This window comes from Octopus sinensis, linkage group LG14, assembly GCF_006345805.1.
Source record: "Octopus sinensis linkage group LG14, ASM634580v1, whole genome shotgun sequence".
Classification (NCBI taxonomy): Eukaryota; Metazoa; Mollusca; class Cephalopoda; order Octopoda; family Octopodidae; genus Octopus; species Octopus sinensis.
In genome coordinates this window covers 51,927,994-51,951,863 of record NC_043010.1, presented here as the reverse complement: position 1 = coordinate 51,951,863, position 23,870 = coordinate 51,927,994, and the positions used below count along the sequence as shown (strand labels likewise).

General features: G+C 39.8%; 1 protein-coding gene across 1 annotated transcript in view; it reads left to right on the top strand.

Moving 5' to 3' along the window:
- Nucleotides 1–23,870, top strand: part of LOC115219190 (nuclear pore complex protein Nup155) — a 56,717-nt gene that overhangs the window by 31,078 nt on the left and 1,769 nt on the right. The window contains exons 22-36 of the mRNA XM_029789305.2: nucleotides 538–629; nucleotides 1,444–1,577; nucleotides 2,691–2,750; nucleotides 3,753–3,884; nucleotides 5,609–5,686; nucleotides 6,417–6,613; nucleotides 8,236–8,386; nucleotides 10,085–10,189; nucleotides 11,840–11,997; nucleotides 16,487–16,616; nucleotides 17,665–17,766; nucleotides 18,263–18,383; nucleotides 19,842–19,952; nucleotides 21,776–21,912; nucleotides 22,967–23,073. Coding sequence (XP_029645165.1) covers nucleotides 538–629; nucleotides 1,444–1,577; nucleotides 2,691–2,750; nucleotides 3,753–3,884; nucleotides 5,609–5,686; nucleotides 6,417–6,613; nucleotides 8,236–8,386; nucleotides 10,085–10,189; nucleotides 11,840–11,997; nucleotides 16,487–16,616; nucleotides 17,665–17,766; nucleotides 18,263–18,383; nucleotides 19,842–19,952; nucleotides 21,776–21,912; nucleotides 22,967–23,073 — 1,815 coding nt within the window. The remainder of the gene's footprint in view (nucleotides 1–537; nucleotides 630–1,443; nucleotides 1,578–2,690; nucleotides 2,751–3,752; nucleotides 3,885–5,608; nucleotides 5,687–6,416; nucleotides 6,614–8,235; nucleotides 8,387–10,084; nucleotides 10,190–11,839; nucleotides 11,998–16,486; nucleotides 16,617–17,664; nucleotides 17,767–18,262; nucleotides 18,384–19,841; nucleotides 19,953–21,775; nucleotides 21,913–22,966; nucleotides 23,074–23,870) is intronic.

The following is a 23,870-nucleotide window of genomic DNA, read 5'->3' as shown; positions in this document are numbered from 1 at the left end:
ATGATGTTGCTTTCCATCTTTCCAAAGTCAATAAAATAAAATATGTGTTAAGTACTGAGGTCAATAGATTTAACTGTATAGGAACTCCTCAATGCTCCTTACAGCAGAAAGTGTAGAATTAGAATTAAAATTCCAAATGTGGAAACAAAACCTGAAGTCAAAGGATTGTTAAAGTTAACTTAGCAACAACTAAAGTTCTAATTAGCAGGAAAACACACAGCCCAATGATCCCTTCAGGTAAATGGCCCTGTTCTATATGTAGACAAGGTGTAGATAGAAACTCCTTATGGTGTGTTCAGTGTTGACTATAGACACATGAGAGGTGCAGTGGAATCACAAAAAGGTCGACAGAGAAAGTAGAGTTTGTAAGTAGAGATGTAAAAGAGCAGTAAATAATAAGGGTTTTGAGCAAATGTCTTCACCTCCTTCCGTATAATATTTCTGACCTTGTGTGTTAGTATTGTTGACAAACATTATTGGTATATTTTGGTATTTGTTAGGTCTGTCGTCATCATCATGTTTTGTATTGCTTTTCAGTCCTACAGCTGGGCACCCAACAACTTTGAGAATGACTGGCCCCCATTATGATGGTCACCACATGGATGAACAGACAAGAAAGCAATGGCAAAGTATGTTATTTCATTGTCTGTCTGTCTGTCTCTCTCTCATGTGTCTCTGTCTTTTTCCATTCATCTAATTTTCTGTCTTTCACTGCTTACCTCTATTCTTTGATTGTCCATGCATTTACTCATCCACCTATCTGGCTTTGCTATACATTTATTTGTCTGTCTCATTTGCCCTTACACCTGTCTGTCTTCTTACCCCTTTTAATTGTCTATTTCATTTGCCCTTCCACCTGTCTTTCTTGTTTGCCTTTCCGTCTGTCTGTCTTTGCTTTTCTGTCTGTTTTTGCTTTTCCAACTCTCTATTTTGTTTTAATAATAATAATAATGCAATTATTGTATACAGTGCTCAGGTGCACCACAACTTGTCAAAAAGTGCATATAAAGTATATGCAGTAATATACAAATGTCTGGAAAGTGAACAATGTATGAGTCAGATACATGCTTGTGTGTGTATGGAGGGGAGAAAATCAGGTATAGTGTTGGCGAATCTCAGGAAGCATGGAAGTTTTGAAGGATGCAGTCTCTGATAACTAACAACTGATGCTGGCAGTTTGTTCCATGCTTCAGCAACTCTTAGCATGAAAAAATGTTTCTGAAAAATCCTGGGAGCTGTGCTGTTTTCTGACTTACTCTTCCATCTGTGTCTCTTTTTTTCCCCATCCACCTCTCTGCACTGGTCTATATTGTTCTATGTACCAATATATTTGTCTGTCTATTATATGTTATACCTATGCATCATTTCTGATGTCTTTTGCCATTGTTTTAAATGTGTATTTCCTATAAATAATTCTAAATCTCATCCGTTATTCTTCCCTAGTTGAGTGCCAGAATGTTGAAAGAGCATCTTTACAGAATGTCCGAGAGTTGATCACCCAAGTGGAGCAGGTCCTCAGTCTACTCAAAGTCTTAGTTGATCACCAGTTCCACATGTTGGCCAGAGAACTGAATCAGGTAAATGTCTGTCTCTCACTTTCTGATACACACACACACAATTTGTCTATGTATTTAGAAGTACCTGCATGCATACTTACATATACACTGTAGACAGTCTTGACTGTTAGATTTTGTTGTTGATGATGTTGGTAATTATTATGATTCATTATATCTGAGATGAATTGTAATTCTAGGTGGGTGATGTAGAACTTAGATCAATCTCTCTGTTCTCATTTCTTAGATCTTTCATGAGCCTCAGGACTCATAAGGCCAGTGCTTGACTTAGTTTCCATTTAACTCTTTAGCATTTAAACCAGTCATATCCGGCCCAAACATGCTATTTGTTTTATGTTCTAACCAGCCAGATCCAGCCTATTACATCTATCCTTCAATGCCATTCTAAAAATATACTATCACTGTCAAGTTTTGTGATTTGCTTATTTTAAAAGCACGGGGATAGGAACAAGGATCAAATAGCCGCAAACTGTGAATTTCTATCTCGCCATAGCAGAAGTAGAACCAAAAGCAGAATGTATGAGAAGGGGGTAACAATATCAACCATGACCCTGTAGCAGTGGAATCAATTGTGTGTCCCCATTTATTTTTAATTGTATTATATATAAGAAAAAAAAGCGGACAAGTCCACATAGAACTCACATTTGCCATGTGACTGGTGGTTTTTAATTATTTAAACAAATATACAGCATTGTATATTTGTGATTTTTATCATGTGACTATCAATACATGACAGTCACATCATAAAAATTTGAAAGCTATGAGATAATGCATGGTTGATTAAAGACAATGTGAATGAAAGAGCATTACGTTTAACAGAATAATCTGAATGCTAAAGGGTTAAGTGTTTGAGGTTGCAACACCCCTCATTTAACAGAATGCTAGTCTGTCGCAGAGTTTACTTCCCAGCAGTTGCTGGAACCCATATACGGCTGAGTGGACTGGAGTCATAGGAAATGAAGTGCTTTGTTCAAGAACACAATGCACTGCCTGACCCAGGAATTGAAACCCTGATTGTATAATTTGTGAATTTGTTTTTATTTCTAATCCAGTTTTACTTTTTTGCAGTGTTTTTGTTTCTAAACAATTCCTATATTCTCTTATTAATTTCTTCAGGATCAACAGGCCCATCTCAAGGCAATGACGTTTAAGCAGTTAGTGGTATCAGGACGTGAGGTAAGAAACCAATTCATGTTTACTTTTCATGCCGGTGGCACGTAAAAAGCACTATCCGAATATGGTCAATGCCAGGGCTGCCTGAATGGCTCCTGTGCTGGCGGTACGTAAAAAGCACCCACAACACTCTTGGAGTGGTTGGCATTAGGAAGGGCATCCAGATGTAGAAACCTTGCCAGATCAGATTGGAGCCTGGTGCAGCCGCTGACTTTCCAGACCTCGGTCAAACTGTCCAACCCATGCCAGCATGGAAGACGTTAAACGATGATGATGATGTGTGGCTTTGTAGTCAAGCAGTGTGTTTTGTAAGCACCTGGTTTCAGGTTCAGTCTTAGTGCGTGGCATTTTGAGCAAATATCTTTTGGTACAGGTTTGCACCAACCAATGTCTTCTGAATGGATTTAATTGATGGAAAATGTACAAAGTCCATCATGTATACCATGTTTATTTGTGTATGAACCACACTATTTTGTACTGCATTTCAACTGTAAAACTAAGGTGCAACTTGTACACAGGGCAAAGCTAAAAGTATAAAAGGAAAAAAAATTTGCACCAAGTTTTAACACTAAATTAGAGGTGCAACTTATACACGAATAGATATAGCACACACACACACACGCATATAGGACACACACTTGCTATATATGCAGTGCATTGTATTTTATTCTCCTTGCTTCAATAATGTAAATCCTCTCTTCTTGTTTTAACCCTTTCATTACCAACCCAACTGAAACCGGCTCTGGCTCTTTAGTACAAATGTCTTGTTTTCATAAGTTTTGAATTAAAATCTTCCACCAAACCTTGGTCACAATTTATATTCCTAACACTAGCTTAATGATAACGAAGTTATTTTACTAAATTCTTTGTTATATTTAAAGTAATTGAAAAAAACACAGAGCATCTCAAAATAAATACGGTAACGAAAGGGTTTATCTGAATTGCTCTCTCTGTGCTACTAAATGCCTTTTTCCTAATTGTTGTTATTTGTTTTTTTTTTCACAGATGTGTAATGCGCTGATAACTAGTCTGATTGACCGCTACTTACATGACAACGCCACCATTGATGTTGTGAGTAGCACCTTAAGGAAGATATGTCCACGTCTCTACAGCACTGACGATGAAACTTGTTCAAAGGTTCTGTTCATCTTGTTTCTTTCCTTTCCTTTTTTTCTCCCCCTGACTCTTGTTGGCTCTATACAATCTAGGTTCAAATCCCACTGAAGCTAGCTTTGCCTTTCGTCTTTTTGTGGGGTCAATAAAATGCAAGTATTGGGATCGATGTAATTGATTTGTTCCCTCCCCTCACAATTGCTGCCCTTCTGTCTAAATCAGAAACAGTTATTGGGCAAAACGCTTAGTGGTATTTCATCAGTCTTTGCCAAAAACCCACCAAGGTTGACTGAACCTTTCACCCTTTTGGAGTCAAAAAAATAAGTACCAGTTGAGCACTGGGGTTAATGTAACTGACTTGCCCCTTCCCCCCGAACTTGCCTATAGTAGAAAGGATTATTATGATCATTATTGTTTAAGGTGGTGAACTGGCAGAATCTTTAGCATGCTGGATGAAATGCTTAGCAGTATTTTGCCTGCTGTTACGTTCTGAGTTCAAATTCCACCTAGGTCCACTTTGCCTTTCATCCTTTCAGGGTCGATAAATTAAGTACCAGTCAAGTACTGGGGTTGTTGTAATTGACTATCCCCCTCCCCCAAATTTCAAACCTTGTGCCTATAGTAGAAATGATTATTATTATTATTATTAAGGTAGCAAGTTGATATGGAATGGCCCAAAAGTCATCAAGGTGTTAATTCTTTTATGTCCTGTTTTAAATTTACAACTCTTTAGAATCAAATACAATATGTATAAGAAATATATTTATGTTAGGTGTGGAAAACCACATCTTGTAAATTTGCAAGAGGAAATATCCAATTAATTGACTAATTAAAATTTCAAACCTCTTTGAGTTTTGTTCTAACCTGTAGAATCATTACTGAACTAGACAAAATGCTTAGTGGTATTTCTTCCAGTTCTTAGTTCAAATCCTACCAAAATTGCCTTTCATTTCTTTAAAGGGTAATAAAATAAGTATTAGTTGAGCACTCGATTTGAAGTATAAGACTAACTCCTTCCCCTAATCTTTTAGGCCTTGTGCCTTTAGTAGAAAGGATTATTACTGTTATTAAAAAGGCGGCAATCTGGTAGAATCGTTAGCACACTAGGCGAAATGCTTAGCAGTATTTTGTCTGTCACTACATTCTGAGTTCAAATTCTGCCGAGGTCGACTTTGCCTTTCATCTTTTTGGGGTTGATAAATTAAGTACTAGTTGAACACTGGGGTAGATGTAATTGACACATCCCCTCTCCGAAAATGGCTGCTCTTGTGGCGAGCTGGCAAAATCTTTAGCATGCTGGAAGAAATGCTTAGCGGTCTTTCGACCATCACCATGTTCTGAGTTCAAATTCCACTGAGGCCAGTTTTGCCTGTCATCCTTTTGAAGTCAATAAATTAAATACCAAATTTCAGGCCTTGTGCCTATAGCAGAAAGAATGATCATAATTATATAAGATGGTGAGTTGGCAGAATCGTTAGCGCATTGGATGAAATGCTTAATGATATTCCGCACTATGTTCTGAGTTCAAATTCTGCTAAGGTCAACTTTACCTTTCATCCTTTCAGGGTTGATAAAATTAGTACCAGTTACGCACTGGGGTCGATGTAATCGACTTAATCGCTTTCCCCAAATTTGAGGTCTTGTGCTTCCAGTAAAAAGGACTGTAATAATAATTATTATTATATGCAGTTATAAATGATTGTATGTGTTTGTAGTTAGTACAACTGTAAAATCTGTCTGTTTTCTAGGCTTTAGAGTTACTACAAGCTGCCAAAGTGAATCCTGACCAAATAAAGAAGAAACAGCAACTGGAAGAGGCCTTAATGGTAAGTTGCTTGTGAATTCTTAATATTCCATCCTCTACTTTATTTACACTATTTACATTTGTCGGATATTTGTCCTCATCATGTTTGTTGTTAACACAATGTTTCGGCTGATATACTCCCCAGCCTTCTTCAAGTGTCCTGGGGAAATTTCGAACCTGGGTTCTCATTCCTAAGGTATTTTTTGGTGTTATTATTATTATTCAGGTCACTGCCTGGAATTGAACTCGGAATCTTGGGGTTAGTAGCCTGTGCTCTTAACCACTATGCCATGGGCATATGGTGTGGTGGTTAAGAGCACAGGCTACTAACCCCAAGATTCTGAAGTTCGATTCCAGGCAGTGACCTGAATAATAATAATAATAATAATATTGAAGAATACCTTAGGAATGAGAACCCTGGTTCGGAATTTCCCCAAAACACCTGATGAGGAATTATGTACATTATTTACATTTGATGGGTATATGGTGTAGTGGTTAAGAGCATGGGCTACTAACCCCAAGATTCCGAGTTCAATTCCAAGCTGTGACCTGAACAACAACAGCAGTGGTGGCAGCGAATACCTTAGGAACGAGAACCCAGGTTTGAAATTTCTCCAAGACACCTGAAGAAGAAGGCTGGAGGGTATATCAGCCGAAACATGTTAACAACAAACAAGATGGGGACAAATATCTGTTGAATGTAAATCATGTATGAATTTGTTACAAAATTCCTATTCACCATATCTTTGCAGTTATACAAGTCAGTGAGTCAGCCTCTTCAGTTGTCTGCTGTGTGCAACCAGTTAAGCTCTGTGCAGTATTATGCAGGAATAGTAGACCTCTGCCTATGTATTGCACAAAAACGGGACCCTCAGAACTTTGCCCTCCATTTCCATAAAAACGGTGAGCCACCAGAAGATAACCAAGGCAAACAAGCATATAAAGCCAGGTAAGTGGAAAGGTGTCAGTGACCAGGTTGCCTGCTGTCAGTGCTTTGAAAATTTTGACACCAAACTGTTTAGCATTTTCACCATGGAAATCAGATATATCCAATTTAAAATTTTATTAGTTTTAACTGTGGAAAGCAGTTTTATATACCAATCTATCTTTTAGTGGGGAATGTCATGTTTGAAACTACTTTTTGCTGTGATCTGTCAAGTTTTGGAGGGGCATGCCTATCTTTCATGAAGCAGAATTACTCTTTGTCATCATTCCATGTACTTACCGTCATTGTTCTCATCCATTGTGTAGGCCAATGGTGTTGTACTTGCCAGTCAGAGTAAACAGCTTGATCTTTTACTTGTTTCAGTCATTGGACTGCAGCCATCCTGGGGCACTGCCTGGAAGGGTTTAATTGACCATATTGAGCCCATTACTTACTTTTAAACCTGATACTTATTCTATCAGTCTTTGTGTTGAACCACTAAGCTACAGGGATGTAAACAAACCAACACTGGCTGTCACACCATAATCACACACACTCACATACTTATATATCTTATTTAAACAAAGTGATTGTGCGTTTGGTATTTTTGTGAACTTTGATTATCTTACTTAGATTATTTTATTAGGATTTAGTGATTGTGTGTTTGGATTGGTGTGAACATTGCATCATATGTATGTTGCTATCTGATTCTAACATGTTCTTCATAACCCTAGAACCAATAAAAATGTACATAGAATGCTAGCTCACCCCTTGCAGGGCTAACTTATGATAAAAGTCAATCTATCTCTGATCACTTTGTCTTATATTTTCTTTTCCTTTCAGACTCACTATATCTAGGACTATGTTATCTTAGGTGTCCTTCCTTTTTCTTTTAAGTCAGTATGAGGGAAATTTAGCTGTTATTTCTGGCTTGTTAAGCAACTTTTACTCTTTTACCTGTTTCAGTCATTTGACTGTGGCCGTGCTGGAGCACTGTCTTTAGTTGAGCAAATCAACCCCAGGACTTATTTGTAAGCCTAGTACTTATTCTATCGGTCTCTTTTGCCGAATCACTAAGTTACGGGGACGTAAATACACCAGCATCGGTTGTCAAGCGATGTTGGGGGGACAAACATATACACACACATACATATATATATATATATATATATATATAATACATATATGCGACGGGCTTCTTTCAGTTTCCGTCTACCAAATCCACTCAAGGCTTTGGTCAGCCCGAGGCTATAGTAGAAGACACTTGCCCAAGGTGCCACACAGTGGGACTGAATCCAGAACCACGTGGTTTATAAGCAAGCTGCTTACCACACAGCCACTCCTACACCTGTAGAAATTTCCTCATTAATCTCATCTCAGCTTTGATTAGAGCAGATCTGTGATCTAAGATAAACCAATGATAGTCGTTCCATGTTTTATTGAGACTGATTCTGTACAATGTGTTTCTTATGCTTTTTTTTTTAAAGACTGCAGGGTATGATATGAGGGTGATAAAGTTGCTATTTCTAGTAGGTTAAACGATTACATTAAGAGAAAAGTTCCATTGTATATGTTGAATTTGTTGACTTTAACAGAATGTGTAAGCAATCCGGTTGTTACGTTGGTGGTGTTTGTTGTTTTTTCAGAATGGATTGTTACAAACACATCACAGAGACTCTGGTCTACCTGCTTTATGCTAGCGTTTCACATCCACAGTCACCCAGCACTCCAAAGTCACCTGGTAAGCCCCTAGCCCCTGATCCAAACAGACTGTCACCATCAGAAGCTGAACTACAGGTAAAGCTCTTCAGTAAAATTTCATTGGCCTCTGTCCTGTATGTCTGTCTGTCTGTCTGTCTGTTACATACTCATACACACTCTTTCTCTCTTGCTTACTCTCTCTCTCTCTCTTGTTTACTCCCCGTCTTGTTTACTCCCCTCTCTTGCTTACTCCCCTCTCTTGCTTACTCCCCTCTCTTGCTTACTCCCCCTCTCTTGCTTACTCCCCTCTCTTGCTTAACCCCTCTCTTGCTTAACCCCTCTCTTGCTTAACCCCTCTTTTGCTTACTGTCCTCTGTCCTGTATGTCTGTCTGTCTGTCTGTCTGTTACATACTCATACACACTCTTTCTCTCTTGCTTACTCTCTCTCTTTTGCTTACTCCCTCTCTTGCTTACTCCCCCTCTTGCTTACTCCCCCTCTTGCTTACTCCCCCTCTCTTGCTTAACCCCTCTCTTGCTTACTCCCTCTTTTGCTTACTGTCCTCTGTCCTGTATGTCTGTCTGTCTGTCACATACTCATACACACTCTTTCTCTCTTGCTTACTCTCTCTCTCTTTTGCTTACTCTCTCTCTCTTTTGCTTACTCCCTCTCTTGCTTACTCCCTTTCTTGCTTACTCCCTTTCTTGCTTACTCCCTCTTGCTTACTACCCCTCTTGCTTACTACCCCTCTTGCTTACTCCCTCTCTTGTGATCTGTCCATTTGATTCTACTTTCCTGTGTTGCTCTCTCATCTCCTTCCCATCTCCTGAAATGCAGCCCTAAAAGGAATTTGAGTGGAGAGAGAGAGAGAGTGAGAAAGGACTCTGAATTTTCTTCCTGGTGAGATAGAAAAAGTAAACTGAATGAGAAAAAGGTCACATTACAACTAGCGTAAGGGAGTCCTATGATGGATTCCTCTTAATGTGTTTAAATGTACACTGTATTTTATATGGTGAGGGCACATGGCTCAGTGGTTAGAGTGTCGAGTTTACGACCGTGAGGTTGTGAGTTCGACTCCTGGACTTGGCTGTGTTGTGTTTTTGAGTAAGACAATTTATTTCACATTGCTCCAGTTCACTCAGCTATAGAAATGAGTTGTGATGTCACAGGTGCCAAGCTGTATCAGCCTTTGCCTTTCCCTTGGATAACACTGGTGGCGTGGAGAGGGGTGGGTGGCTGGTATGTATGGGCGACTGCTTGTCTTCCATAAACAACCTTGCCCGGACTTGTGCCTAGCAGGGTAACTTTCTAGGTGCAATCCCATGGTCAGTCATGACCAAAGAAGATCTCAGTAACATTTCGAGCGGAGCTCCTCATTGGAAACACATATATATATATATATATATATATATCCATATCCAACGAAGAGCTCCGCTCGAAATGTTAAACCCTCCTTCTTTCCTGAGCGTCCAATAATACTATATTTGTTTCACGTTGTTGTGTTTTTTTGTGCTTTCTTGTTTGGATTAACTTTATATTACATAACAGCACCAGCAGTCATGTAATCATAACCTATCAGAGAAATATAATACATTACAATTTGATTTTCCACTTAAGTATGGAAAATTTTGCATTGGGTTAAAGAGAGCAAGGCTAAAATTCACGTGTGTGTGTATGTATGTATATATATATATATATATATATATACATATATATATTAGTGTGTATATGTGTATGAATATAAACACACATACCATTTTTAACATTGTGACATCATTTTGTTGTTTTCTTGCAGAAAGAGCAGGTATTTAAATTAGCTTTGAAGTCAGACGACGAGTTATTTCATGTGGCGCTGTATGACTGGCTGTTGCAGAACAATTTGAATGACAAACTCATTGAGGTAAAACAACACCTATTACCATTTCTAATACTCGAGAAAGGTCCTACTTTACATCACATACCCCCCACCCCGCCTTTAATACACTGATCCATGAGATGGGTGGCATATAAAGCTTTGACATGGGCTATACAAGATTTTTGAATGGACTGTAATAACATTTTTTTGTCATTATCATCATAGTTTAAACTGGCCATATCTGGCATCTCACACCTACCCTACAATATCATTCTAAAAATTAACACCGCATCAAAATCTCATAGCTAAATAAATAAATAAATAAATACCAGAAACTTCCCGCAAGGTGAGCGTACAGCAGGAGAGATCTTCAGAAGAAGAACTCCCATCTGGCAAGTGTTTCTGCCCTTATACCTGACACAGTACGGGAGCTGGGCCCACCCAGGTCATGACTCCCAGCCATGCGTTTGAATGGATTCCTTGGTCATATTGACGATATGAGGGTGGGCGTTGTTGTGCAGCTGAAGAACTCCATGCTGCCGATTAGGTCTTTTCTCTTGAATAGCCGTGTTGAGTTGTTCCATCTGTTGAACATAGAGTTCCTCATTGACTGTTTGGTTCCCTTCAAGCTATTCATAATGGATAATCCCTCCCCAGTCCCACCATACGTACAACATCGTTTTACGCGGATGAAGATCTTGTTTCACATGTGGTGTCGCTTGTTTACCGACGCTAAGCCATTCCTTACACTGCTTCATATTGATGTACAGGCACCATTTTCCTTCACCAGTAATTATTTGGTAAAAAAATTGTTGCTTGCGTCCATGAGTTGAGCGGTGACGAGCAAGCAAACCAGAGGAGGTTGTGGCTCGTTGAATTTTTGTTGTCACTTAAAGCATGTGGAACCTATGCTCCATACTTCTGAACCTTTCCCATCGAGTGAAGATGCTTCTCCACAGCAGTGTGGGAGCATTTCCATTTTCTCGTTTAACGAGAATTTTCGGCACAAAAGTTGGTTTAATCACTTTTCATTGAGCTCAACTGGACGGCCAGAACGAGGTGTGCCTTTGAGGTCAAAATTTCCATTTTTGGACTTGGCATACCAATCACGAGTGGTTCTTTCAGCTATGGCACCCTCTCCATATACAGCACAAATGTCACGAGCAGCTTTTGCGGCCTTAGAACCTTGATTAAAAGCAAAAAGGTGGTGTCGAAAATGCTCGTTTTTCTTAACTTGACATTCCATTTTAATGATTTGAAAATAAACAAAAATTAACTAAAATTAACTAGAAAAACAAAACAAATCAGATTCCAAAATTTAAAAGAATGGTGTGAACTTAGTTGCAAACCCAATATATATATATATATATATATATTATCATGCTGGCATGTGGTTAGGCAGTTTGGCCAGAGCTGGCAATCTAGAGAGCTGCACCAGGCTGTAGTTGTCTGTTCTTGTTATCTATGGTTGTGTGGCCTTCCTAATACCAACCACTCCACAGAGTGTATTGGGTGCTATTAACATGCAATCAGCATGGGTGCCTTTAACATTCCACCAGCACAAGTGCCTTGTGTCCACCTCTAATTTAATAACCCTTAAGCATTACAAGATAATCTGGACATTCTTCTAGCATTTTGACCCCTAATTTTTGTTTTCTTGTTCATCTAATAAAACCTTTATTTTTACTTATGCAGATCAAGAGCCCATTTTTGGAGACGTACCTGAAATGGAAAGCCAGCATTGTTCAAGATGACAAGACACTGATTCTTGATTTGCTATGGAAGTTCTACCAGAAGAACAAAAACTTTCCTGCTGCTGCTCGTATCTTATCAAGGCTGGCAGAAAAACACGGGTGAGTTCTTGAGTATTCTATCTTTTGGTATGAGGAATAAAGGGATGAGGTGGTTAGTATGTATATATGTAGGCATAGGCATGGCTGTGTCGTTGAAAAGATAACTTTGCAACAATATATATTTCTTTACTACCCACAAGGGGCTAAACACAGAGGGGACAAACAAGGACAGACAAAGGGATTAAGTCGACTACATCGACCCCAGTGCGTAACTGGTACTTAATTTATCGACCCCGAAAGGATGAAAGGCAAAGTCGACCTCGGCGGAATTTGAACTCGGAACGTAACGACAGACGAAATACGACTACGAATTTCGCCCGGCGTGCTAACGTTTCTACCAGCTCGCCGCCTTAACTTTGCAACAATATAGTGTCAGGTTCCATTCCACTGTGTGGTAAATTGGGTAAGAATCTTCACTTATAGCCCATAACTACCAAATGCCTTGTAAGTGGATTTGGTCGATGGAAATAGAAAAAAAACTATGTTCATTGTAGCTGTGTGATCAAGAAGTTTGCTTCATAACCTCATGGTTTTGGGTTCAGTTCCCCTTGGGCATGTCTTCTACTATAGCCCCAGGCAAACCAAAGCCTTGAGTGGATTTGATAGAGGGAAACTGAAAGAAACCCATCCTATGTATATATGTGTGTGTGTGTGTGTGTGCCACATAAAATGTATTTGTGATGGTGCCATGTAAAAAGCATTGGTGCTGGTGTCACGTAAAAAGCACTGGTGCTGGTGTCACGTAAAAAGCATTGGTGCTGGTGTCATGTAAAAAGCATTGGTGCTGGTGTCACGTAAAAAGCATTGGTGCTGGTGTCATGTAAAAAGCACTGGTGCTGGTGTCACGTAAAAAGCATTGGTGCTGGTGTCACGTAAAAAGCACTGGTGCTGGTGTCACGTAAAAAGCATTGGTGCTGGTGTCACGTAAAAAGCACTGGTGCTGGTGTCACGTAAAAAGCACTGGTGCTGGTGTCACGTAAAAAGCACTGGTGCTGGTGTCACGTAAAAAGCATTGGTGCTGGTGTCATGTAAAAAGCATTGGTGCTGGTGTCATGTAAAAAGCACTGGTGCTGGTGTCACGTAAAAAGCATTGGTGCTGGTGTCACGTAAAAAGCACTGGTGCTGGTGTCACGTAAAAAGCATTGGTGCTGGTGTCACGTAAAAAGCACTGGTGCTGGTGTCACGTAAAAAGCACTGGTGCTGGTGTCACGTAAAAAGCACTGGTGCTGGTGTCACGTAAAAAGCATTGGTGCTGGTGTCATGTAAAAAGCACTGGTGCTGGTGTCACGTAAAAAGCACTGGTGCTGGTGTCATGTAAAAAGCATTGGTGCTGGTGTCATGTAAAAAGCATTGGTGCTGGTGTCACGTAAAAAGCACTGGTGCTGGTGTCACGTAAAAAGCATTGGTGCTGGTGTCATGTAAAAAGCACTGGTGCTGGTGTCACGTAAAAAGCACTGGTGCTGGTGTCATGGTAAAAAGCACTGGTGCTGGTGTCACATAAAAAGCATTGGTGCTGGTGTCACGTAAAAAGCATTGGTGCTGGTGTCACGTAAAAAGCATTGGTGCTGGTGTCACGTAAAAAGCATTGGTGCTGGTTGTCACGTAAAAAGCACTGGTGCTGGTGTCACGTAAAAAGCACTGGTGCTGGTGTCACATAAAAAGCACTGGTGCTGGTGTCACATAAAAAGCATTGGTGCTGGTGTCACATAAAAAGCATTGGTGCTGGTGTCACGTAAAAAGCATTGGTGCTGGTGTCACGTAAAAAGCACTGGTGCTGGTGTCACGTAAAAAGCATTGGTGCTGGTGTCACGTAAAAAGCATTGGTGCTGTGTCACGTAAAAGCACTGGTGCTGGTGTCATGTAAAAAGCATTGGTGCTGGTGTCACGTAAAAAGCATTGGTGCTGGTGTCACGTAAAAAGCATTGGTGCTGGTGTCACGTAAAAAGCACTGGTGCTGGTGTCACGTAAAAAGCATTGGTGCTGGTGTCACGTAAAAAGCATTGGTGCTGGTGTCACATAAAAAGCACTGGTGCTGGTGTCACATAAAAAGCATTGGTGCTGGTGTCACATAAAAAGCACTGGTGCTGGTGTCACATAAAAAGCACTGGTGCTGGTGTCACGTAAAAAGCATTGGTGCTGGTGTCACGTAAAAAGCACTGGTGCTGGTGTCACGTAAAAAGCACTGGTGCTGGTGTCATGTAAAAAGCATTGGTGCTGGTGTCACGTAAAAAGCACTGGTGCTGGTGTCACGTAAAAAGCATTGGTGCTGGTGTCACGTAAAAAGCACTGGTGCTGGTGTCACGTAAAAAGCATTGGTGCTGGTGTCACGTAAAAGCACTGGTGCTGGTGTCACGTAAAAAGCATTGGTGCTGGTGTCACGTAAAAAGCACTGGTGCTGGTGTCACGTAAAAAGCATTGGTGCTGGTGTCACGTAAAAAGCACTGGTGCTGGTGTCACGTAAAAAGCACTGGTGCTGGTGTCATGTAAAAAGCACTGGTGCTGGTGTCACGTAAAAAGCATTGGTGCTGGTGTCACGTAAAAAGCATTGGTGCTGGTGTCACGTAAAAAGCATTGGTGCTGGTGTCACGTAAAAAGCATTGGTGCTGGTGTCACGTAAAAAGCACTGGTGCTGGTGTCACGTAAAAAGCACTGGTGCTGGTGTCACATAAAAAGCACTGGTGCTGGTGTCACATAAAAAGCATTGGTGCTGGTGTCACATAAAAAGCATTGGTGCTGGTGTCACGTAAAAAGCATTGGTGCTGGTGTCACGTAAAAAGCACTGGTGCTGGTGTCACGTAAAAAGCATTGGTGCTGGTGTCACGTAAAAAGCATTGGTGCTGGTGTCACGTAAAAAGCACTGGTGCTGGTGTCACGTAAAAAGCACTGGTGCTGGTGTCACGTAAAAAGCATTGGTGCTGGTGTCACGTAAAAAGCACTGGTAATGGTGCTGTGTAAAAAGCACCCAGTACACTCTGTAAAGTGGTTGGTGTTAGGAAGGGCATCCAGCTGTAGAACCTGGTGTGACTCCTGGCCTTGCTAGCTCTTGTCAAACCATCCAACCCATGCCAGCATGGAAAACGGACGAGAAATAATGATGATGATATGTGTGTGTAAGTGTGTTAATGTCTCCTTGTTTTGGCATAGTGTAATAGTTGTAAATGAGTATCACTGTCATATAAGCAGTGTACTTTGTTTCCAATCTTCTGTGAAGACCTGTCTAACCATGGGAAAATTTACCTTATTGGAAACAGATGAGGGTTGGCAACAGGAAGGGCATCCAGTCATTGTCAAATCTGCTCAACAAATTCCATCTGACCCATGTGAGATGGAAAAGAGGACATTAAGATGATGATGATCATATAATATAATATATATATTATATATATATATATATATATATATATATATCATCATCGTTAACGTCCGCTTTCCATGCTAGCATGGGTTGGATGGTTCAACTGGGGTCTGGGGAGCCCGAAGGCTGCACCAGGCCAGTCAGATCTGGCAGTGTTTCTACAGCTAGATGCCCTTCCTAACGCCAACTACTCCGAGAGTGTAGTGGGTGATTTTATGTGCCACCGACACAGGTGCCAGACGAGGCTGGCGAATGGCCACGCTTGGATGGTGTTTTTTATGTGCCACCGACACAGGTGCCAGATGAGGCTGGCAGATGCCCACGCTCGGATGGTGTTTTTTATGTGCCACCGACACAGGTGCCAGACGAGGCTGGCGAACAGCCACGCTTGGATGGTGTTTTTTATGTGCCACTGACACAGGTACCAGACGAGGCTGGCAAATGGCCACGATCGGATGGTGTTTGTTACGTGCCCACAGCACGGAGGCCAGTCGATGCGGTACTGGCTACGGCCACGTTCGGATGGTTTTCTTATGTGCCACCGGCACTGGTACCACAAAGTTTCAAATTCCATTGATGTTCATCTATTTTGATTTGATTTGATTTGATTTTCACTTGCCTCAACAGGTCTTCACAAGTGTTATATATATATATATATATATATATATATATATATATATGTTTATGAGCTTCTTTACATATTTTTCCCCAGTTATTCAAAAGTCACAAGGTTTGCACTTTCTGTTGAAATTTCTCTAGTGAATAGATTACTCATTCATTTGTTGCTTTGAAGAGCCTATGGAATAAGAAATCCCTTATTTGAAAAACAGATAAGGATTAGTGGTAGGAAGAGTATCCAAATGTAAATCAGTGCCTTCATAACATATTTATCTAACCCATGCTAGCATGAAGGAGAGAGTCGTAAAAGGATTGTGTGTGTGAGGAAATGTATGTGAATGCTGATATTCCCATACTTGTAAAGCAGGCAACGGATGGGAACAGGAAGAGCATCCAGCTGTAAAATCCTGCCTCAAATATGTCTCTGTCCATCCCATTTTAGTATGGTTAAAAAACAAAAAACAAAACAAATGGAAGTTAAACGAATTCATGACTACGTGTGTGTTTGTATTTCAGGTCTGATCTCACCCTGTCACAGCGTGTTGAGTACTTATCTCGTGCCATAGCCTGTGCTAAAGGTTCCACATTGATGACCAGCGTAGCCACGGAAGGAGAATTCTTGCATGAACTGGAGGAGAAGATGGATGTAAGTACATTAACCCTTGAACATTTAAATCGGTCATATCCAGCCTAAGATTTCTTATTTCTTTATTGCCTACAAGGGGCTAGATATAGAGGAGACAAACGGATTAAGTCGATTACATCGACCCCAGTGCGTAACTGGTACTTAATTTATCGACCCCGAAAGGATGAAAAGCAAAGTTGACCTCGGCAGAATTTGAACTCGGAACGTAACGGCAGACGAAATCCCACTAAGAATTTCACACAGCGTGCTAACATTTCTGCCAGCTCGCCGCCTTCAAATAATCCAGCCTAAGATTTCTACTTGTTTTGTGTTCAAGTCGGACAGATCTGGCTTCTCATACCTACCTTACAATGTCATTCTAAAATAACCAATTTCATCATTGAAATCTCAAAGCGACAGTGGTTTCCCAAAATGGGAACACATTCTACCAGTGTCCGAAGTTTGAAAGTATTTAGTTACAAAAAATTATTTTTTAAATCTGTACGTCAAAAGGTAAAGATCCAAAAAAACGTATTTATGCTTTTAATTATATTCACTGAGACTGATGCAAAGTCAGATTAATTGACTTAATTGAACTTCATTTTTTTCCATTACTTTCTTAAAAAAAAAAAGTAGAAAAGGACATAACTTAAAAACAACTTAACCCTTTAGCATTTAAACCAGCCATATCCGGCCAAAAGTATTCTGCCTGTCTTAAGTTCAAACTGGCCAGATCTGGTCTCTCACACCAACCCTACAATATCGTTTTAAAAATTAACAGCTACCTCATCAAAATCTCAAAGCTACAAGATAACGCATGATTAGTTCAAAACAATTTGGATGAAAAAAGGATTAATTTTGGTAGAATAATGTGAACACTAAAGGGTTAAGAGTGACTACATATGTTTCTGTGTATGCCTGTTGGCCCCCACCACACTTAAATGTTTGTATGTAGTTCTGCCAAATCCACAAACATATTACCAACAGCTGTGTGTGTACGCATGCACGCGCACACAGTTATTAATTATGAAACTAATTTCCTTCCCACATGGTTTGTTCTCCGTTGCAGGTTGCTAAGTTACAGATGATGGTCTACAATGCTTTCTGCACTATGCAGTGCAACAACGAAGTGTTGACTGCTTTGAATTCTGATCTTTTAGATATTTCATCAGTAAGTCTCACCTATTAATACACTCTGTGTCTCATTATCTCCTACTCTTTTTCAATCTCTCTCTCTCTCTCCTCCTTTCATTTGCACCCATTTTCTTTCTCTTTTTTCTCTTTCAATTCTCTGCTCACTCTCTCTCTTAACTGTTCATTGTTCTTGCTCTCTCATTCATAGTTTTCACTCTTTGCCTTTCTCTCTGTTTCTCATGCATAATTGTTTATCCCTCTCTTTGCCTCTCTCTCTCTCGTTCACACTCTTTATTTCTTTTTTTTATTCACAGTTCTCTCTTCTTCACAATCATCTCTCTCTCTCACTCACTCTCTCTCTCACTCACTCACTCTCACTCACTCACAGTCTCTCTCTCACTCACTCACACTCACTCACACTCTCTCTCACTCTCTCTCTCTCTCACTCACTCTCTCTCTCATTCTCTCTCTATCATTCTCTCTCTCTCTCTCTCTCATTCTCTCTAATACTTTTTATATCCTCTCCCTTTCAGCTCTATGAAAAATTTGCTGATCCATACGGCCTGCATGAATGCAAGCTGGCTATTGTCCATTCTGCTGGCCTCTTTGATCCAGCTCTCATTGAAAATCTTTGGCAAAGTATTATAGATTCAGGTAAGTCTCAAGACACTCTCACCACCAAACTGAGCCTGAGCCAACGAGGTGAACCTCAACATGACTGAAAGATGCCTGTCATATCTATGTGTGTGTGCGTCTGTTTCTTTGTAATTAACATCACATGATTGTTGTGTCATCATCACACAAGCAGCATCCTTTGTTTCGATTCTTCCATGAAATCATGTCCAGTCATAGGGAAATATTGGGTTGTCCGGAAAGTTTGTGCCGATTTATAGTAGCTTACCTTTCGACTTATTTTAGAACATGGTTGAGTCCATAAAATATGATTTGACCACACCTCCATTTAGAGCACAGTTTAAGCTATCTTTTCGTGGAAGAAGGTTTATGTTCCTATAACCTGTGTTAATTCTGTAACCCTTTAAAATGGAAGATAAGAAAGTTCATTTTCGGCACTTGATGCTTTGGGAACCTGACAAAAATTGCTGCAGCTCGGCCAAAGAGCAAGAGTAATACAAAAAGAAACTAGACAGCAGAGATGAATGCAGACATGGCTACAGTGGCCAAGAAGTCCACTTGACAATCCTGTGAACACAGGTTTGGGCAAGTACCCTTAACATAGCCTCAGGTTGTCCCAAACCTTATCACTGAATATTGACAGGAGACAGAAAGTACGAGAACCTCAGATAGATTGTACTTGTAATTCTGAAGTACACACATGTGCATTTTGTCAAGTTAACACTGTAAGACACTCTACCAGTTGTATGTTTCACTGCCTTAGACAGACTTAGAGAAACATAATATTCCCTTAGTGGTCCTGTTTTTTAGTCCTCTAGTTGGCCTGATATTTAATCCCCTTGTCCTATCATCCAGTCCCCTTATTGCCAGCTGTTCAGTCCTCTTTGTTATCCTGTTTTTCAGTTCCCTGAGTTATCCTATCCATTCAGTCCCTTAATAGTCTTGTTGTTCAGTCCTCTTTGTTATCCTATTGTTGTCCCATGAGTTTTATCTTGTTCAGTCCCTTAACCCATTTGTTACTGTATTTATTTTGAGATGCTCTGTGTTTCTTTCAATTATTTTAAATATAACAAAGAATTTAGTAAAATAACTTAGTTATCATTCAGCTAGTGTTAGGAACATTAAATTGTGACTAAGGTTCGGTGGAAGATTTTAATTCAAAACTTATGAAAACAAGACATTTATACTGAAAGAAAAAGCCGGTGTCAGCCGGCTTGGTAACGAAAGGGTTAATTTTCTTGTTGTTTTTCTCTTTTTAATTTGTGTTTATGTCTTTGAAAATTGCAGTTCTTAATTCATTCCTAACTGTAATGAAATGAATGTTTTTTTTTATTTTAAAAATAATTAATTTTCAATTTTAAACTTAGTAGTGAATAATTAACAATTAATTAAAAATGTATCTTTTGTGTTATTAATTGTCATATTGACAGACATATAGAGAAGTATTAGCATGTGGTTTTTCTTATCTTTTTTTTCCAGCGATAGATTCAGCCAAGAAAGCATCTAGTGTCATAAACCCTGTGAATATATCCAACCAGTTACTTCCAATCGGCAAACAATATGTGTCTGCTGACCGCTACTTCCCTCTTGGTAAGTTAAACTATGAAAACAGTCCCCCAGTGTTTTTTGTATTTGAAGAAGTCTGGTGGATGTACTGTGGTAATATACTTTTAAAAATATCTAAGTTTGAATCTACATCCACTCACACCTAAATAATTATTTTGTGGTGTATTTATCCAAGGGAAAGACAACGGCCAATACAGCTTGGCACCTGTGATGTCGCAAATCATTTCTACAGCTGAGTGAACTGGGGCAACATGAAATAAAGTGTCTTGCTCAAGAACACAACATGCAGCCCGGTCTGGGATTCAAACTCACGACATCACGATCGTAAGCTTGATACTCTAACCACTGAACCATGTACCTTCACTGGAGAGGGGAGGCCGGTATGCATGGGCGACTGCTGGTCTTCCATAAACAACCTTGCCCGGACCTGTGCCTGGGAGGGTAACTTTCTAGGTGCAATCCTACAGTCAGTCATGACTGAAGGGGGTCTCAGGTGTATTTATCATCATCATCATCATCATTTAACATCTGCCTTCCATGCTGGCATGGGTTGGACGGTTTGACAGGAGCTGGCCAAGTGGAAGACTGCACCAGGCTACTCTGTCTGTTTTGGCATGATTTTTACAACTGGATGCCCTCCCTAACATCAACCACTCTGCAGAGTGGGCTGAGTGCTTGTCACATGGCACCAGCACAGGTGAGGTTTGTTTTGGCATGGTTTTTACAGCTGGATGTCCTTCGTGTGTGTTGATGTGGATGCTTTTATCTGATTTCTTCTGTAGACTAAGAAATGGCTGTGTGGTAAAGTTTGCTTCCCAGCCATATGGTTTTGTGTTCAGTCTCATTTTATGACACCTTAGGCAAATGTCTTCTACTATAAACTTGTGAGTGGATTTGGTAAACAGAAACTTAAAGGTGGTGGTGAACTGGGCGAAATGGTTAGCGGTATTTTGTCTGCTGTTACATTCTGAGTTCAGATTCCACCAAGGTCGACTTTGCTTTTCATCCTTTCGGGGTCGATAAATTAAGTACCAGTTACGCACTGGGGTCAATATAATCGACTTAATCCTTTTGTCTGTCCTAGTTTGTCCCCTCTCTGTTTAGCCCCTTGTGGGCAATAAAGAAATAAGAAACTTAAAGAACCCCATTGTGTGTGTGCATGTACACATATACACAATGGTTGTCAAGTGATGTTGAGGGGGGGGGGAACAGACACAAACACACACATACATACAAACACATATATATACATATATACGACGGGCTTCTTTCAGTTTCCGTCTACCGGATCCACTCACAAGGTTTTGGTCAGCCCGAGGCTATAGTAGAAGACACTTGCCCAATGTGCCACGCAGTGGGACTGAACCCAGTACCATGTGGTTCATAAGCAAGCTACTTACCACACAGTCACTCCTTGTAAATATAAATTTAATCTGTGGAAGATAGTGATGATGGTATTCATAGTTATTAGGCGGCGAGCTGGCAGAAGCGTTAGCACTCCGGGCGAAATGCTTTGCATTATTTCGTCTGCCGTTACGTTGTGAGTTCAAATTCCGCCAAGGTCGACTTTGCCTTTCATCCTTTTGGGGTCGATAAATTAAGCACCAGTTACGCACTGGGGTCGATGTAATCGACTTAATACCTATGTCTGTCCTTGTTTGTCCCCTCTATGTTTAGCCCCTTGTGGGCAATAAAGAAATAGGTATTTATAGTTATTGTTATTATTAATATTATTGAAAATGTCTAATTTCATTTAAAACAATTTCTTCTGTTGCTGTTTGTGTTCTGTTCTGTTTTTTTTTCTTTTGCCTTAATATATTTTTCTTCCTTCTCATTCTATACAACAGCCTTCATCACAAAATACTTGGAGCAGTGCAGTTGTCAGCATGATCTGTCTCCAATATGGGTCTTCAACACACTACTCGATTTTGGCGTGAAACCTACAAAGTTGCTACAGGTTTACGATTCCATCTTCAAATTTCGGGTGAGCCTCTTCATACTAGAATCTTGTGGGTAAAAAATGCCTGTTTTGGGTTAATAGTTTGGCAAAAGTAAATAATAAAATAAGTGCTAAGTTTAATCCTTTAGCATTTAAACTGGCCCAAAATATTTTACTTGTTTTATGTTCAAACTGACTGGATCTAGCTTTTGACACCTACCCTACAATGTCATTCTAAAAATATACAATCACATCATTGAAATCTTGAAGCTACAAAATTATATATGATAGGCATAGGAGTGGCTGTGTGGTAAGTAGCTTGCTTACGAACCACATGGTCCTGGGTTCAGTCCCACTACGTGGCACCTTGGGCAAGTGTCTTCTACTATAGCCTCGGGCCGACCAAAGCCTTGTGAGTGGATTTGGTAGACAGAAACTGAAAGAAGCCTGTCGTATATGTGTGTATGTATATATACATATATATATATATATATATATATATATATGTATGTTTGTCACCCCAACATCGCTTGACAACCGATGCTGGAGTGTTTACGTCCCCCGTAACTTAGCAGTTTGGCAAAAGAGACCGATAGAATAAGTACTACTATAGGTGGTGCTCCAGCATGGCCAGTCAAATGACTGAAACGAGTAAAAGATAAGAGATTAATTCAAAACAATGCAAATAAATAAGCAATACATTTGACAGTAACCTGAAAGCTAACGGGTTAAAAAATAAGTAGGGGAGTGTCCAATGATTGAAACAAGTAAAAGATCAGCATTACCATCATACAGTCAGTGTTTGTTTCCAGTCTTCTGTGGAGACACTCCAGTTACGGGGAAAAATATTACCTTGCTTGGAAACACGAAGGTTGCAGTTTATATATATGTCTGACCTCATAGATATTTCATGGTTTATTTAGAACCAGCAACCAAGTATTAAAGATCAATGACATTTTAAATGTTATATTCGTAAGTGGGGTGTGGCTGTGTGGCACAGCCACAGAGCTCACCTAAGCACAATGGTAAACCTGGCACTGGTTTCAAGTGAGATTCTGTGTAAATATATTTACGTTGTCTTTATCGTTTATTTCACTAGGGTCCAAGCTGGCAGAAATACCACAAACCATTACACATTCTCACAGTTTTATACCATCTTATTGATAAATTAACGAACATGATCCACTTGATTCCGACAGCAGAACGGTAAGTTTAAACCTCTTTTTATCTGTCTGACTCCCTACCTACCTATGCCTGTGTGTGTGTGCATTTCTTTGAGTTCTTCCTTTAAAGAATGAACTGGTTTCTAACATAGTAATATACTTGGCTTTTGAACACAATACGTGCCATTTCTAATGCCAGCCATTCTATAGAGCAGTGTTCCTCAACCTTTTTACCCTTGCATAACCCTTAAATTAAATTACGTCTCAAGGAATCCCTGCACAAAAAAATTATATGCATATCTTTCTCATTTTTTTCATCATTTTTTTCATCGTAGTTCATGTGGTAAATATCGTGTATATATATATATATATATATTTTGGCACCAGCACAGGCAAGGTCAGTTTTGATGTGGGTTTTACAGCTGGCTTCCCTTCCAAATGCCAACCACTTTACAGTGTGGACTATATACTTTTTATGTGGCACCAGCACTGGCAGGGTCACCAAGTAACTTATAGCATAAATTTGTCGTGATTTTGTTACTGTATTTATTTTGAGATGCTCTGTATTTCTTTCAATTACATTAAATATAACAAAGAATTTAGTAAAATAACTTTATCATTAAGCTAGTGTTAGGAACATAAATTGTGACAAAGGTTTGGTAGAAGATTTTAATTGAGAACCTTTTGAAAATGACATTTGTACTACAGAGCCAGAGACAGTTTCAGGCTGGTTGGTATCGAAAGGGTTAATGTAACTACCACCCACTTTTTAAAAAAATCTTTTTCATTACCGAAGTTCTGTTAAAACACACTGTCCTTGTTTTAATTAATTTTGGTAAT